This window comes from Caenorhabditis remanei, chromosome III (genome assembly GCF_010183535.1).
Source record: "Caenorhabditis remanei strain PX506 chromosome III, whole genome shotgun sequence".
Classification (NCBI taxonomy): Eukaryota; Metazoa; Nematoda; class Chromadorea; order Rhabditida; family Rhabditidae; genus Caenorhabditis; species Caenorhabditis remanei.
In genome coordinates this window covers 3,002,388-3,017,147 of record NC_071330.1, presented here as the reverse complement: position 1 = coordinate 3,017,147, position 14,760 = coordinate 3,002,388, and the positions used below count along the sequence as shown (strand labels likewise).

General features: G+C 41.8%; 4 protein-coding genes across 4 annotated transcripts; 3 read left to right on the top strand and 1 right to left on the bottom strand.

The window, feature by feature from the left end:
• Window positions 1–1,503: 1,503 nt before the first annotated feature.
• GCK72_008755 (uncharacterized protein) lies at window positions 1,504–2,766 on the top strand (the record flags this gene model as incomplete). The annotated part of the gene is made up of 4 exons (XM_053727022.1): window positions 1,504–1,509; window positions 1,554–1,679; window positions 1,731–1,801; window positions 2,619–2,766. 4 exons carry the CDS (start codon window positions 1,504–1,506, stop codon window positions 2,764–2,766), a joined length of 351 nt encoding a protein of 116 aa, XP_053586599.1.
• A 238-nt stretch (window positions 2,767–3,004) lies between these two features.
• Window positions 3,005–5,069, top strand: GCK72_008754 (uncharacterized protein; the record flags this gene model as incomplete). The annotated part of the gene is made up of 4 exons (XM_053727021.1): window positions 3,005–3,229; window positions 3,764–3,892; window positions 3,942–4,372; window positions 4,934–5,069. The coding sequence occupies 4 exons, from the start codon at window positions 3,005–3,007 to the stop codon at window positions 5,067–5,069; spliced, it is 921 nt and encodes a 306-aa protein (XP_053586598.1).
• Window positions 5,070–5,084: 15 nt separating this feature from the next.
• GCK72_008753 (uncharacterized protein) lies at window positions 5,085–11,453 on the bottom strand (the record flags this gene model as incomplete). The annotated part of the gene is made up of 8 exons (XM_053727020.1): window positions 5,085–5,336; window positions 5,540–5,645; window positions 6,207–6,655; window positions 7,720–8,018; window positions 8,178–8,676; window positions 9,459–9,567; window positions 10,842–11,010; window positions 11,072–11,453. 8 exons carry the CDS (start codon window positions 11,451–11,453, stop codon window positions 5,085–5,087), a joined length of 2,265 nt encoding a protein of 754 aa, XP_053586597.1.
• GCK72_008752 (uncharacterized protein) lies at window positions 11,323–13,699 on the top strand (the record flags this gene model as incomplete). Its single annotated transcript, XM_053727019.1, has 2 exons — window positions 11,323–11,463; window positions 13,460–13,699. 2 exons carry the CDS (start codon window positions 11,323–11,325, stop codon window positions 13,697–13,699), a joined length of 381 nt encoding a protein of 126 aa, XP_053586596.1.
• Between the last annotated feature and the right edge of the window lie 1,061 nt (window positions 13,700–14,760).

Sequence of the window (14,760 nt, the reverse complement as noted above, 5' to 3'; positions counted from 1 at the left end):
TTCCACAATTCTGATGGATGGGACCTTTTTTAATCTATTACGACGCCTGAAAACCTGAAAATACTGCATTTACAGTGCAAAAATAAAAGAATTGAATTAATACGTGAAAAAATCGGATTTACGTTTCTTGCAGTTCTTTTTTGCAGTTTGGGAGGCCGTGCTTTCTGCCATCCGCAGTGTTATACATACATGTATGCGTATCTCATTAACTGATGGTCTGGTTCAAAATCTCTCCATACCTGCGCTTCCTCACTTTCTACCTTATCCTTACTCTCTATCATATCTTTTTAACTATTCTTATCACACTCTTATTGTTTATATCTACACAATGGGCGGAGCCTATTGCGGGGACGGCGTGCGGTAATGACGACACCTTCCGCCAAGCGGGCCCACCTTTCGCAGTTCTTTTTTGCACTGTGGGAGACCTTGCCGAAGGGTTGCATAACCTCCGATAAATGGGGCGGAGCCTATTGCGGGAACGGCGGGCGGTGATGACAAAAGACACCTTTCAATCGGACACCATCCGCCAACCGGGCCTCCTTTCTCCGTTTACCGCCCGCACGGCAATCCTTCCCGCAATAGGCTCCACCCCATTTATCGGAGGGTATATAAGCGGATGGCGGATGGTCAGTATTCTATCTTCAGACTGATATGTGAGCTTCGGTCGTTGTATTACTATTATTATAGAAATCTTGCTGTTATTTTGTAAATATTTTCTGTTCCTAATATTCCTACTCGCCTGGTGAGTGAATCTCGAAAAATTATTATCATACAGCAAATTTGTCGTTGTTGATGCTTTTATAGTTTTATATAAGTTACCAGTCTGCTCAATTATTTTGTACGCGACGCGAACGCAGCGCCTTTCAAAATCCTGCAAAGAGCAAATACAAATCAAATTCCTCGATATCCTGGCGAAAAGACACTCCTGTAGAGCTCACGATTCCGGATAAGTTAAAGATGATCTATATCTTCAGACTGAGAGCTTCCGACATCTTTTTTGAACAGTGAGTATACAACTGTGAATAGGTTGGACGTAATCATGTTTCTAGGTTAAACTCGGTCATGTGAAAATAGGACAGAATGGAGAAATTGAGCAGTTCATTTTGGGTGATCTTAATATCGGAAAACCGACTGTGAGTTCGAACGTAGATATTTTCGAATCGAATTGACTTCAAGCTCCTCGATTTACCTTATGGTTCACTGTAGTCTCTGATTCTATGTACCCTAGGATCAAAATTTTCAGGAAATCTCAAAATTTCGATAACTAGCAACAAAAATTAGTTGTGCCCTAAAATTATATTGGTTGTACCCTAAAATTGTATTCAGTTGTACCCTAAAATTATCAGAAGTTTGTACCCCAAAATAGTTGTGCCCTAAAATGTTTGTACCCTTCCAGTTTTGTACCCTAAAATTATGAAAGTTGTAGCCTAAAATGACGAAAATTGTACCCTAAAATCAGTTGTACCCTGTTGTACCCTAAAATTGTTGTAGCCCAAAAATTAAATGCCGGTTGGTTTAGTTTTTTTTTTTGAAAAAACGTTTTATCTTTGAAGATTGCTTCCAACCCCGCAGCCACCACCACCACCGTAAACGCTGAAGAGGCTCGCCCGGACACACCGTATCCGGAATCGACCACACCGAGGGCGGGGACGCCTGAGCCCAAGGCACTCTTGGCTGTGGTAAGTCACTAGTTAAAAAACGATTTTTTCTCGAATAATATAATATTTTAGATTCGCCAAAAGGAGCTGTGGGGAGATGAAGGGCGCCCGCCCGGGAATGGAACGGCCGACCGTACTGGGCAGTGAGTTTTCTTCTGCTTTACAAAAATCAATATACACAAGCTCCCAGGAAAAAAACCAACGCTCCGCCCACCCGCCACCTGCTTCTCCTCCTTCATCTGTAGCCCCCGCGCTCCTGCACCATTCATATTATTGTTCTTCAATATTTTTATTTTATTAATCTTTATTTCATTAATCTTTCTTTAATAAATATATACTTATAAAAAAGCTTAGTCGATCGGGCCTTGACCAATTGTAGTGCGTAGCCGATTGTATTCATCCATCACTGCGTCGCTCCTCCACAGACTGAGATCTTCGTTGAATGTCGTCATGAAGAGAATCCCGCTGCACCGGACACAGCTCGCCCCCACAAAGAAAAGGGAAGCCTCTATCTCCTTTCTAGAAAGACGGAATCCAGAGTTTGAGCTTTGTGGCAGGTCAATGAATACGCTGGCGCAAACGTGTCGGATAATCACTTTGGTCCGTCGGTAGCCGGACGGTATAATGCTGGTTTTTGAAATGTCGGGGATTGTCTTTTGGGACCCGACAGGCAATCTGAACTTTTTCAAATTAGATTGACCGATTCTCAAACTAGGCTGACTCTATCGGAACCCCTGTAATCCTTCATTCCTATTTACTATTAACAATTTTTTGGAGTAATGAAACATTTATTCGAAAATTTCAAATATTTTTGAGACCCGCATGATAATTAAAAAAGGTGCAAGTGATGATCAAATTGGAAGAACACGTGAAAGCAATGGAAATAAAAAATAAAACATATGGGCGGGTCTTCTAGTCGGCCACGGTGTCGTAATTCTCACCAGCCATCTTCGATTCCAGCCAAATGAGTCCTCTTCCAATGGGTCCTCTGAATTTGACAGAGAAATACGACGTCCCCAATGAAGAAGACGATCGAGAAATGGTTTCGAAACTTGACACGTCGCTAACACATACCGTAATCCTAAAGAATGTTCTGGCGACTCTGTGACGTGAAATCGCCGAGACACATCCGTATCAAACTACGTTCTCACTCTCCCTCACTCATTGTTTTTGTGAATCCCACGGGCCCTTTCACACGCGTTCTTTCACACGGGCCCTTTAAATGGTCTTCAGACTAGAACTCGAAAATAACCGATCCGGTCCACTGAGCCGAATCTAATATACCCAAATATTTTCACGTTAACACCCTCCCCTCCCCCACTTCCTCATTATCACAACCAGAGTGAATGGCTGATACGAATTCTGCGAACGACGCCCTTCGAAGCTCTGCAAACTGTGATTCTGGAGATTCAGATGCCTCTCAATACATCAAATTCTGCATTCAATTGGCATATATTCTGCCATTTGGATATTTATATTCCTCTTTTTTGATAACAATTATTCGAAAGAAGAAGGATAGAGAGCTGTTTGGAGACTCGTTCTTTACGCTACACTTGGTTGATGGAATTGTTGTGAGTTCTGGTCTGTCGGTGTGTCCGGATGTCCATAGTAGATAAACAAATATACCCAGGTTTTGCGGTAGTTTGGAAAATTGCATAATGGTTAAAGCCTGGACCGGGCCGATGGGAATCTTCGACTTCAAAAAATAACCAAATTTTTTGACATTTTTTCATTTTTTCATCGAAAATTTGAACAATTTGAGGATTTTTCAGAATTTTTTCTAATTCTGAAAGGATAGTCGAAAGCTTGACTCTTTCGCAAAAAAAAATCAAGAAATTTCTAAAATTTCGAAAATTTTGGTGCCAATAATCCGGGCCGGGTCTTAACAAGTATTGATTTTTGTAATTATCACAATTTTAAACGCGTCGACGTCGCGCCAGACTCATAATTCACATCTTTGGTTGTGTTAACTCTAAATTTGAAATTGGAAGCCCAGAATCCAATATATTTTTCAGTCCCTATTATACTTGCTCCTCGACATTTCGTTTTACCGACTAACTTCTTATATCCGACCGATATGTGAATTCTTTTTACCATTATTGAAGGATCCTGCCTATTATCTTACCCCGTATTGGTCGGTCTACGTGTATGTGCAACTGGCAAAAATGCTATCAACACTGGTAATGAATATCAATCGATATACATCTGTCAGCTATCCGATACAGCACAAATCGGTTAGACCTATATGTGTGTCTGTTTATCCTGATGTCCCCTTTGTTCCAGATCTGGATGCAGCACTGCTTCAAATCGGTCCTTGCCATCTTCCTAATCCCTATTATCTTCACTTGGCCCGTTGCCATCGCCCGCACCAGCTTTCTCCCACTAAATGGTCAATCTGTCATCGTATACGATCACTATTTCTCGTGGGCTCGAACGACATACGGTCGACTGCTCATTTCTACAGTAACCCTTGTCTTCATCATTTTCTCCAGTATAGTCACTTCGACGAAATTGAGAAAAATGGGGAAACATATGAAACATGTGGAATTTTCGATGACGGTGGCCACTTTGTTCACATCGGCTGGGTTTACAGTGTTGTTGGTTGTGCAATTCTTTTATCTCAACACGAAATTGGATACATTGACAACATGGACATGGACTCGGATATTGATTGTTGGAGGGCAGCAAGTTGGAAATGATTTTTATATGTTGAGGTGTGATTTTTGGTAAAATTTTTAAAAATAACGAGTTTTCTGTCCGAAAAACTAATTAGGAAAGGTCATAGAGTCAGATTTGAGTTGACCTATATCATTAGAGAGCTGAGAAAACGCCGATTCCAATTATATATCCAGATTTTGCCCTCGAGGCCTGGTATTCGAGAAAAACAAGGTCAAAGTTTGGAAATATAGAGAATTGTTACCTTTTCAACACTTTCTTTCTCGTGTCAGAAAAGTATTAATTTCCCATTTTTCCCATTTTTGACCTCGTTTTTCTCGAATACCAGGCCTCGAGGGCAAAAACTAAATATATAATTGAAAGCAGCGTTTTATCAGCTTTCCAATAATTTAGGTCCTCCCAAGACTCCAAACTGACTCTATGACCTTCCCTAGTAAGAAAACTCAAAGCGGTCAGAGTGCTGGCCGAACTTTTTTATTTGGATTTCTAGGCCAGCGTTTGTTAGCCAAAGTTTTTCACCCATCAGTTTACCATGCTCATCATAGAAATTTTGAAATTCCTTATCCCATTTAAGATCTGAAATTTTCTATTATTTTCAGCGGCCCTGTGGTACTACTGATTCTGGATAAGAACATACGAAAGTCGACATTTCAATGGAAACGAGGGAAAATTGATTCACAGACAAACGCGAAAGTTTCAGTTCAATCGGCTCAACTCGTTACAATTACTAATTGATTTATTTTCAAAATTTCAAGATCCACATCTCTCAAAAACTTTGTATAAATCATGAGAATCTGCGAGTTGTTTAATAACTTCCCGCTCCTTAAAATGCTCGGGAGGGATGAATTTCCGTTTGACAAGTGGCATTAGTATCTGTTTGATGAGTGGCTTCCAGTGCATCGTCGAGAATTCTGACACCTTCTTCTCGGCGGTTATGAAATGAGTGTGAATTGTGAAGAGATCTCCGATAGCACGAGAGATCGATTCGAAACATTTTTGCTCCTGAAAAACGGGAAATGATTAAATTATCAGAAAATATTAGCTCGTCACAGTTTTTACAACTGCGCTCGCCCGAAATGCTCTTGAAAAATGTCTCTTTTTCTCTGAGTCTCTCAATTTCGCTTACAATATTTCTCGGTTTCAGTAGAGCGCGGTTGTAAGAAGCATGCCGTGAATATAATAGGTTGAAATATGTTGAAACTCACATCATCATAGTCGACGTCCAAAATTAGAGAGGCGATGAGGAATGGAAGTTTTTCGAGTTGCGGTACATAATGATGGACAAGCGACGGAATCTCTGTGACGTGGAGTCTGAAAATGAAATAGAATATATGAAAAAATGCATACAAAAGCAAAAATCGCTGGTTTTCTTGAATTTTCTACAGATTTTTCATTATCTGGCGTGCCTTTGGCGCTTTTACAAGCAAACTTTCTTGGTAAATTAGACTATTTTCGTCTATTTTCACTAAGTTTTCAGATATTCCAGTTACTGGCGCACCAAAGGCGCGGTTTTATCGAAATTTCAAGGAAAAATCGATGTTTTCATTCATTTTTTCACAGAATAGTTGTGTCTGGTGGGCCATGGGCGTGCTCCCTAAAAAAGCTGACAATCAGTGACAGATACGAAGCGTGAAAACGCGTCGAAGGCACGCCAGTTGTATTGCAAGAAAATTTCTAATTTTTAGACATTTTCGAAAAAAAATGTTCAGAAAAGCCATTTTCTCACAAAAGAAACATGTTTTATGAAATAAAACACGTCAAAGGTACGCCAGACTGAGAGTTCGAAAACTTGGATGACGTTGAAGGTATACGTCTACCATAACCTCAGGTACATGAAAACGCGTCAAAGGAGCGCCAAGCTGAAAATTATACCTCCTCTCATCTGGTATTTCGCCAATCCATTCCATTTTAATCGCAAAATAATCATGAAGCAACTCCGAATGTTGAGCCAATAAAATCTCTGCTTCGATCCTCGCTCCCTCATCACAGAATACTCCGAAATCCTTATAATTCTCATCGGTTTTACTCACGTCCCCAATCAATTCCAATAGTTCGATGACTGCCGGTGGCTCATCGTCCAACCGATACGATCCATAATTTCCAAATGAAAAAATGGAGATTTGGTAGAAGAATTCGCGGAGAACCGCGGAGAAATTCATTTGGAATAGTGAAGTGCCGAATTGAATCAGGACGGTCTCCGGGTCGATTGAGCCGACGAAAGTGCTGGTTCTGATGAGTTCACGGAGGGAAAGGGAGGCATTCGAGACGATTTGTTTGCGGAGAGTTTCGAGGGATTCGAATTGGAATTCACGGTGAGTTGTCTGGAAAATAAAGGTGGTTTAGGAAAAACATCTTCTTTTAATATCTATATGTGTGTCCAGCATAGTTGTCCGGAATCCGGATTCCGGAATTCCGGGTTTTTTTTGACATTCCGTTTCCGGTTCACGATTCCGGAAAATGAAAATTTTCATTCCGATTCCGGATTCCGGATTCCGGTTTTTTGAATTTTTTTCCGAAATCCTGAAGTTTAAATTTTAACATTTTTTTTTGAGTTTTAAAGGCAACTGCATTACTTCTTTTTCGGTTTTCAACCTCAAAAGTGGTTTTTAACTTTATATATCATTAAAAACACTCGAAAAAATGACTTGGCCTTGCAAATTTATCGAATCATTCCGGATTCCGGAATCCGGGTTTTTTCGTCATTCCGGTTCCGGATTCCGGATTCCGCATTTCGAAAATTTGATTCCGGTTCCGGATTCCGTATTCCGGAAAATCTAAAATCTCGTTCCGGATTCCGGAAATTAAAAAAAATCTCATTCCAGTTCCGGATTCCGGAAACTGAAAAATCACATTCCGTACAACTCTGGTGTCCAGATATCTTCATAATAGATCAGAAATTCGTCTAAACGCGTTTCAGATACTTTTTATGATAAAATTCCGCGTTTCAGTCATATTTTTTCAGAATTTTGTCTTGAAATTCGTGTTTTCAATCCAAAATGACGTTTTCCAGATTCCTTTTTATGTCAAGAATGAGATTTTCCACATAAAAACGCACTTTTGGGCGATTTTCCATCGAAAACTCAATTTTCCCACTTTTCCAGCTCTGGTGGCCTAGGATCCGACAATTCAGCCATCAAACATACAAATTCCGATTCAGCTCGCCACGACGCTTTGAATGAGTATAATCATTACTAGGTTTGAAGCAAATTGGATCCCGCCGCGAAAGCTACAGTAATCCGGCGTGGGGTACTGTAGCTTTTGGGACGGGACCCAATTTGCTTCAAACCTTATATGTCTTTTTTGTCTTTATGCCTACGTCATCAGTGGAGCACATTTGCATAGAGTCTGTCTGTATCTCCTGTCAGTCCGGATGTCCCTTACTAACCGCACACTCCAACTCTTCATCCTCCCCCAAATCCTGTGATTCATTCAATCGTCTATCCACCGTACTCGCCACCGACACCATCGACACCTCATCATTGAACTCTAGATTCCTCTGAATCCGTTCATCGACGTCTTCTTCTTCGTCCCGAAAAACGTCTTCTGAATCCGTTCGAGGTCTTTTCAGTCCAGGACATCTCACAACGAATTCGTCGATTTTTCGTTCTTTTGCATCCGTTCGGACTTCCATGTGATCTACTCGTTTCTTTTCGGTTTTCCACGATGTTGGGCTTGGTTTGAATTCTGGAAATTGAAATATGGATATTAACACGGCACACGCTTCTTACAATCGCGCTCTACCGAAACCGAAGAAAATAGTGTTTCATATTTCGGTGGAGCGCAGTTGTAATAACTGCGCCGAGCTAATAGTTCAAAAAGCGTCTCAGGCACGCCAGCACCCACCTTTTTCATTGGAAACAGAGGGTCTTCTGATCGCTTCGATCGATTTAATCGATTGCATATTGATTATCGGAACTTGTGAAAATGAGAACTCCGCCTCCTGATCCTCCTCGTCTTTCACATTTCCCCTTGGCTCGAATCCAAAAATATCGCTGACAAACTTCTCGAAATACTCCCGAATCTCCTCAATAATCTCCTCTTTCTCTAGAAAAATCACAGAACTCTTCGTCGGATGCACATTTACATCAATTCGTGTCTCATCGATTTCCAGATGAAGTGCCACGAATTGACAGAATAGAGAACGATTCTGAAGGACTTCGTCTATCGGATGCTTCAAAATATCACACCGAACACTTCGTCCGTTGATGAAGACACTGAAGAATGAACGACTCGTTTTTCGATTTTGAGAATTTTTCGACGTGGCGGAGGCGATTGGTTTCGATACGTTTCCAGTGAATTTGAATTTCAGACGAGTCGATTCAAGGGATAGTGGCAGCACCGTCTGGAAAATATATTCTTTGGAAAAGAAATGAAGCTCCGCCCACTTCCGCGCGCGCATCAGAGTATAAAAGACCGATCAGAAGTGGGCGTGACTTAAAATCATTGTCAGCATTTCTGAAATTCGGAATAGCTCCTCCCACTTTTGCAAGTTCGTCGCACAGTTTAGAAACTAACGAAATAAATCTGATCTGTGCTATTAAATTGCAAAAGTGGGCGTGGCCTAGAAAGGGCGGAGCTTTGAGATTTCGTAGAACATAAAAATGAACTTGGTTTTTTTTGTTTGTGATTAGAAAAATGGAGCTCCGCCCACTTCAGAGCATAAAAGACCGATCAGAAGTGGGTGTGGCTTAAAATCATTTCCAAAATTTCGCTGAAACTGGTAGCTCCGCCCACTTTTGCAAGTTTGCCGCACAGTTCAGATACTAACGAAATTCGCGATATTTGTGAATTCGCATATACTGATTTTTGCGTAGAACGTGCAAAAGTGGGCGTGGCCTAGAAATGCCGGAACTTTGAGATTTCGTAAAATACATTTAGAAAGATGAAGTTCCGCCCACTATAAGTCACGCCCACTTCAGCAAGTTTACCGCGCGCATCAAAGGGGAAAGTGGGCGTGACTTAATATCATAGCCAACATTTCGCTGATAATCGTAGCTCCGCCCACTTTTGCAAGTTTGCCGCACATTTTAGAAACTAACGAAATAAATCTGATCTGTGCTATTAAATTGCAAAAGTGGGCGTGGCCTAAAAGGGCGGAGCTTTGAGATTTCGTAAATTCCATACATCCGCCAAATCTCTTCCCAACAAAGTGCACACAACATTCCGGAAATTTCCGTCGCCTTTCGTTCGAAAATCACTTGATTGATTCTGGTGGAGCGCGAATGAGACGTCTCTGAAAATATACTTGTTCAGTTGAAAATTTGGAAAAAAAAGCGATTTTAGGCATGATATTTTCCATCTTCAAACTTTTTGATCTATAGCAATTTTCACATTTTTCTGTATTCTTGTATCTTCAAAACCGCGAAATTTCGCTGGAAAAAACTGGGTATAAACAGCTCTCTGAAATTATTCATTCTATCCCGAAGTCATAATATTCTCCCTACTTTCCATTTCCACCTGCTACCCGTAAATGCTGTCCAGCAAGAGACATAATCTGTGAATTGACTCTTGCGCACACACATACGAGTACCAGGCGGTTAGAAATGGATTTTTTCAGTAAGGTAAGCCTTATTTGTCTGCTGGCGTGCCTTTGGCACGGTTTTATGAAAAAATAGCTTTTAAAAACCGCTGGTTTTCTTTAATTTCAATTACAAATGTTTGATATCTGGCGTGCCTTTGGCGCATTTTCAATAAAAACTTCTTTGGTAAATTGAAAAAATATCAGTTTTCGCCAATTTTAACAGGATTTTCAGTATTTTCAGTGTCTGGGGTGGTTCTGGTGCGTTTTTAACAAGAAATTTTTTTTGGAAATCGCTGTTTTTCACTATTTTTCAGCAATTTTCATTATCTGGCGTGCCTTTGGCGCATTTTCAATCAGATTTTTTGGAAAATTGGGGAAAACAGCAGTTTTTTGCCAATTTTAAAAGAATTTTCAGATTTTTCTGTTCCTGGCGTACCTCTGGCGCGATTTTATGAAAAATAAACTCTGAGAATCGCTGTTTTTCACTATTTTCAGCAGTTTAAATTTCTGGCGTGCCTTTGGCGCATTTTCGCATAAAAACTTCTTTGGTAAATTGAAAAAATATCAGTTTTCGCCAATTTTAACAGGATTTTCAGGTTTTTCAGTGTCTGGGGTGCCTCTGGCGCGTTTTCAACAAGAAAATTTCAGAAAAAATCGCTGTTTTTCTCTGTTTTTCAGCATTTTTTCTTTTTCTGACGTGCCTTTGGCGCGTTTCCAATGAAACTTTATTGGTAGATTACACTATTTTCGTCAATTTCAACTGAGTTTTCAGAAATTCCAGTTGTACTTGTTTTATCGAGATTATATAGGAAAAAAGTTTGTGTCTGGCGTGCCATGGGCGCGATTTCCTAGAAGAAAATCTCGAAAAATCGCCGTTTTTCTTCAATTTTCCTCTAGAAATTTGAAATTTTTCGTTGCTGGCGTGCCGTGGGCGCGCTGTCTAACAAATTTCAGGCAGAAACCATCAGAAAGACGCCACCACGTACGGTCGATGAATGGCGAATCGAAGAATGGTGTCATGAACCATTTTCGACTCTTCTCCGTGAGTTGTCATCTTGTTTCGACGTGTCGGAAGATTATAGAAAAGATCGGTCGCCGTGATGCATGTCCCGTTTTTTCCGGCTGCTGGTTTCGTCGGTGCCAGCATTTTTCCATCTGGAAATCAGGATTTTGCCGATTTCTGGCGTGCCTTGGGCGCTTTTCCCCTTTCTCTCACCCAAATAATTAGCCTGATACGCGCATTTCCCATCTTCTCTCTTCGAAACAATATTCACTTTCGACACGTGGCTCAACGAAGCCAATGCCTCTCCTCTGAATCCGTACGTCTTCATGTGCATCAAATCTTCGAATTTCTGAAGTTTCGACGTGGCGAATCGCTCACAAACGAGATCGAAATCGTCCCGCTCGATGCCTTTCCCGTTATCCGACACTTGAAGAAGCTTCAGACCCCCATTCTGCATATTAACCATGATTTCGGTGGCACCGGCGTCTAATGAATTCTCGACGAGCTCCTTGATTGCGTTACACGGTCTGGCGAGCACTTCACCAGCTGCCATTCGATTCACCACGTCTTGTGGTAGACGTTGGATTAACCCCATGCCTGGAAAAGTTTGATTTTCAGAGATTTTAGCCTTTTTTATGAGGAAAAACTATAAAATTCAAAATTATTTATTTGGCGCTGATTTTTTCACGGTGATTTTTTCGGAACCAGCTAGTAGGTAGCGCTCAAAAAGTTCGGCCGCAGTGGAAAATAAAATGGGCGGAGTCGGGATGTAAACCTGGCACGCGGTTTTTGCAACTGCGGCACGCGTTTGGCTCTGCGTCTCTCTTCTCTCGCACGTGCAGGTAGAGCGCATTCGAAACATGGAATAATTTTTTACACTGCAAGAAAAGTGAATGGAAAATTAAACTGTGAAGCTCAGGAATTTATAAAGTGAAACTTATTGTTAAAAATTGTCCACTATTTTCTTAAGAGTTGTAACGCCTTTTTTTCCGGAACTGACGCGTTTAATTTGAGAAAATTCAAGCCAAAGTTGAGGGTCTAGAAATTTCAACGGTGCATTTGAGCGGGTTTGCTCGCGGCCGCCATTGTGATGGCCTAGAAATCTAACCAAGTGGTTCCGAGAAAATCACCGTGTTTTTTTTCCAGTACGTGCATTTTAACGTGACGGTGTCATTGCGTACAATGCGTCAGATATGACGACATTTGGCCTCTTCGCATTTTCAGATTCTTTCAAAATTCAGAATGAGAAACAGTGATTTTTCCGAGATGATTCTTCAAATCGACAGAATAAAGAGTTCTAAAAATTATATTTACAATTCTCTACAGTTTATTTCATTGAAACACAGTATAGAATGGGCGATTTGGCGGTGATGATTTGATTGATAGGAGCAGTGGATGGGTTCAGGGGGCGGGGGAAGAAAATAAAAGGGAAAGCTACGTGGATGCTCTGATGCTAAAACACATCGACCGAGAAAGAGAGAAAAAGACATGAAAAACGGTGAGAAAAAAGACTAGGCGAAAAAAAACACGGACACGGTACGATAGGGTGGGGATAAAGTGGGACATACAAACACTAGGTAAGTCATTGGAGAGAAGACACATAACGGGGAATTTCAGGCAAAGAAAAGGGGGATGGATTCGAGGGAATAATAAATAAAAATGGAACATGGTACGAAGATGGAGGAGGCGCGGTGAGACAGACTATCCGAAGTTTATAATAAAGCGTCAATAATGTTTTTCAGTGTCAAATCATCGAGAGGAAAAGCGAGAGAAGAAACATTGAGAGCATGAGTTGTGTGTGTGGAGAGGGGATTTTGTGATTTGCAAAAAAAGAAAAAAAAGAACAAAAAAGATGGTATCATGAGACAGAAAAAGAAAAACACAAACATAGAAATAAGGTCTACTGATTCCATTCCGTCTCATCGACACCCTCCATCTGATCTTGTTCGAGACGAGTGTCCATGTCGATTTTTGTCGACCACGAGGCGGCGACCTGGAAATAATTATATTATAATTTGAAATAAATAACTGCTATTTTCAGCCTCCGATTCAGATTTTTTGCTGCGAAGACAAGACAAAACAGACAAAGGGGGTTGGTAGAGCGGGAAGAGGAGAATCGAAAAAAGAAGGAGGAAGCCATGACCGAAAAGAAAATAAAATGTTCGCATTCTCATTGCATATCAGCGAGAGAGTAGTAGTTTTGAACCAAAATAGCGAGAAAAAATAAAATTTCAACCCAAAATTTTTTGAGAAAGAGAGAGACAAAGGTGTGTGGATATCATGACATCGACTGTACATTATACATCATCTTACCGGTGGGAAAACCAGTGCAAAAATTATTTATAGATACGTCTCAATGACCTGAATATAAGAAAAATTCTGAGAAGATTCAGAAGACAAGACGGCTTACGTCATAATCCTCATCATCCTCATCCTCTTCTCCGTTATCTTTTGGAGACAAAAGACACGCCGGAATACGAACTCTTGGCTCCGCCTCCTTAGGCTCTTCTTTCAACACGCGAGGCTCCGCCCCTTCGTCACTCAAATCTACTAGAAACCGGTGGTCTTGCGACGACTGATTCTCATCAGTAAAGTATTCAGAGTCTCCAGTCTCCGCCGACTCCTCCTCCTCTTCAGTCGACCACTCATCGTGGTGATTTCTCTCTCTCACCTGTTGACGATCCGGAGTGTGAGCACTCTCCACTGCACAGCTCTGCATGTTTCTGGCGATTGGTGTCGGGTGGGACGATGATGATGATGAGGTGGATGTTGGGTGGTGGTGATGGTGGTGAGAATGATGATGATGCTGTGCTCCAGATGAAGAAGAAGCCGTTGGTGTGACTCCAGACGAAGACGACGGTGTCGCTGAAGACGTCGGCATGTCAGAGTGACGGATTGCGGCGGCGATCGGGCGTGGGACTGAAAATTGTTTTGTATAATCTGAAAATCTATAACTTCACTCACTCGACGAGGAAATTCCATCAGGTTTCAACGAGCGGAACACCGGCAACGGTGTCTCCTGTCCGGTCATCCATTTCGCCGCAGTTGTAAGTGGCTCCCAAGTGACAAGTGCATCCGGGAACAGGTCGTCTTGGAAGACGTCCTTCTTGATACGTGGCACACGGAACACGATTTGCTCGAGATTCTTATCGGAGAGACGCCAGCACACTTGGAACTCCACAGCCATCACATTGCATCTGTAACAACGAGTTTCTAGTTTTTCAAAACTTGAAATGATCTGAAACTCACTTGATCTTATGATGGAACGCGATTCCCTGACTTCCAACCGGCGACATGAACGGCGCCAACGGCAACAGATACGGCGAGTCGTAGATCACCTCGAACATGTTCACAAATCGATCACCTTTTCCACTCAAAAACAGCACATTCGAGTCGTAATCGTAGTGAGGGACGAGCGGTTGAGTGGCCGAATCAATGACTTGAGTGTAGATGTGGCGGAGATCCGTCGTCGTCGCGTCGTACATCTGAACCTGTCGTTGCGAGCTCTTCGTCATTCCCACGACGATGACAATCCGATCGTCACACGCGAAGAGCACACGGGCGGCACGTGTCGACTCGACAACCGCACTTCGCTCGTAGACACGATGCTCGGCGGTGGCTGGCTCGTGGACGAAAAGTTTTGCATCTTTTCCGACAGAAGCGATTCTCTGTCCACCAGCCGACCAGGCGATACTCAGAATTCCACCAGTGTGATTCACGAATCGACTGTACAATCTTCCCTCGTCCACATCCCACAGCTCGATAGTACTGTTCGATAAAGCGACAGCCATGAGGTTAGCAGCCAGCGGATGCCATCTCAACGAGGTGATCTTCTCTCCACCAATCTTGATCGTCTTCTCCGGCTCCATCTCGTTTCGTGGTCCATCTGATTCCGAGAATCT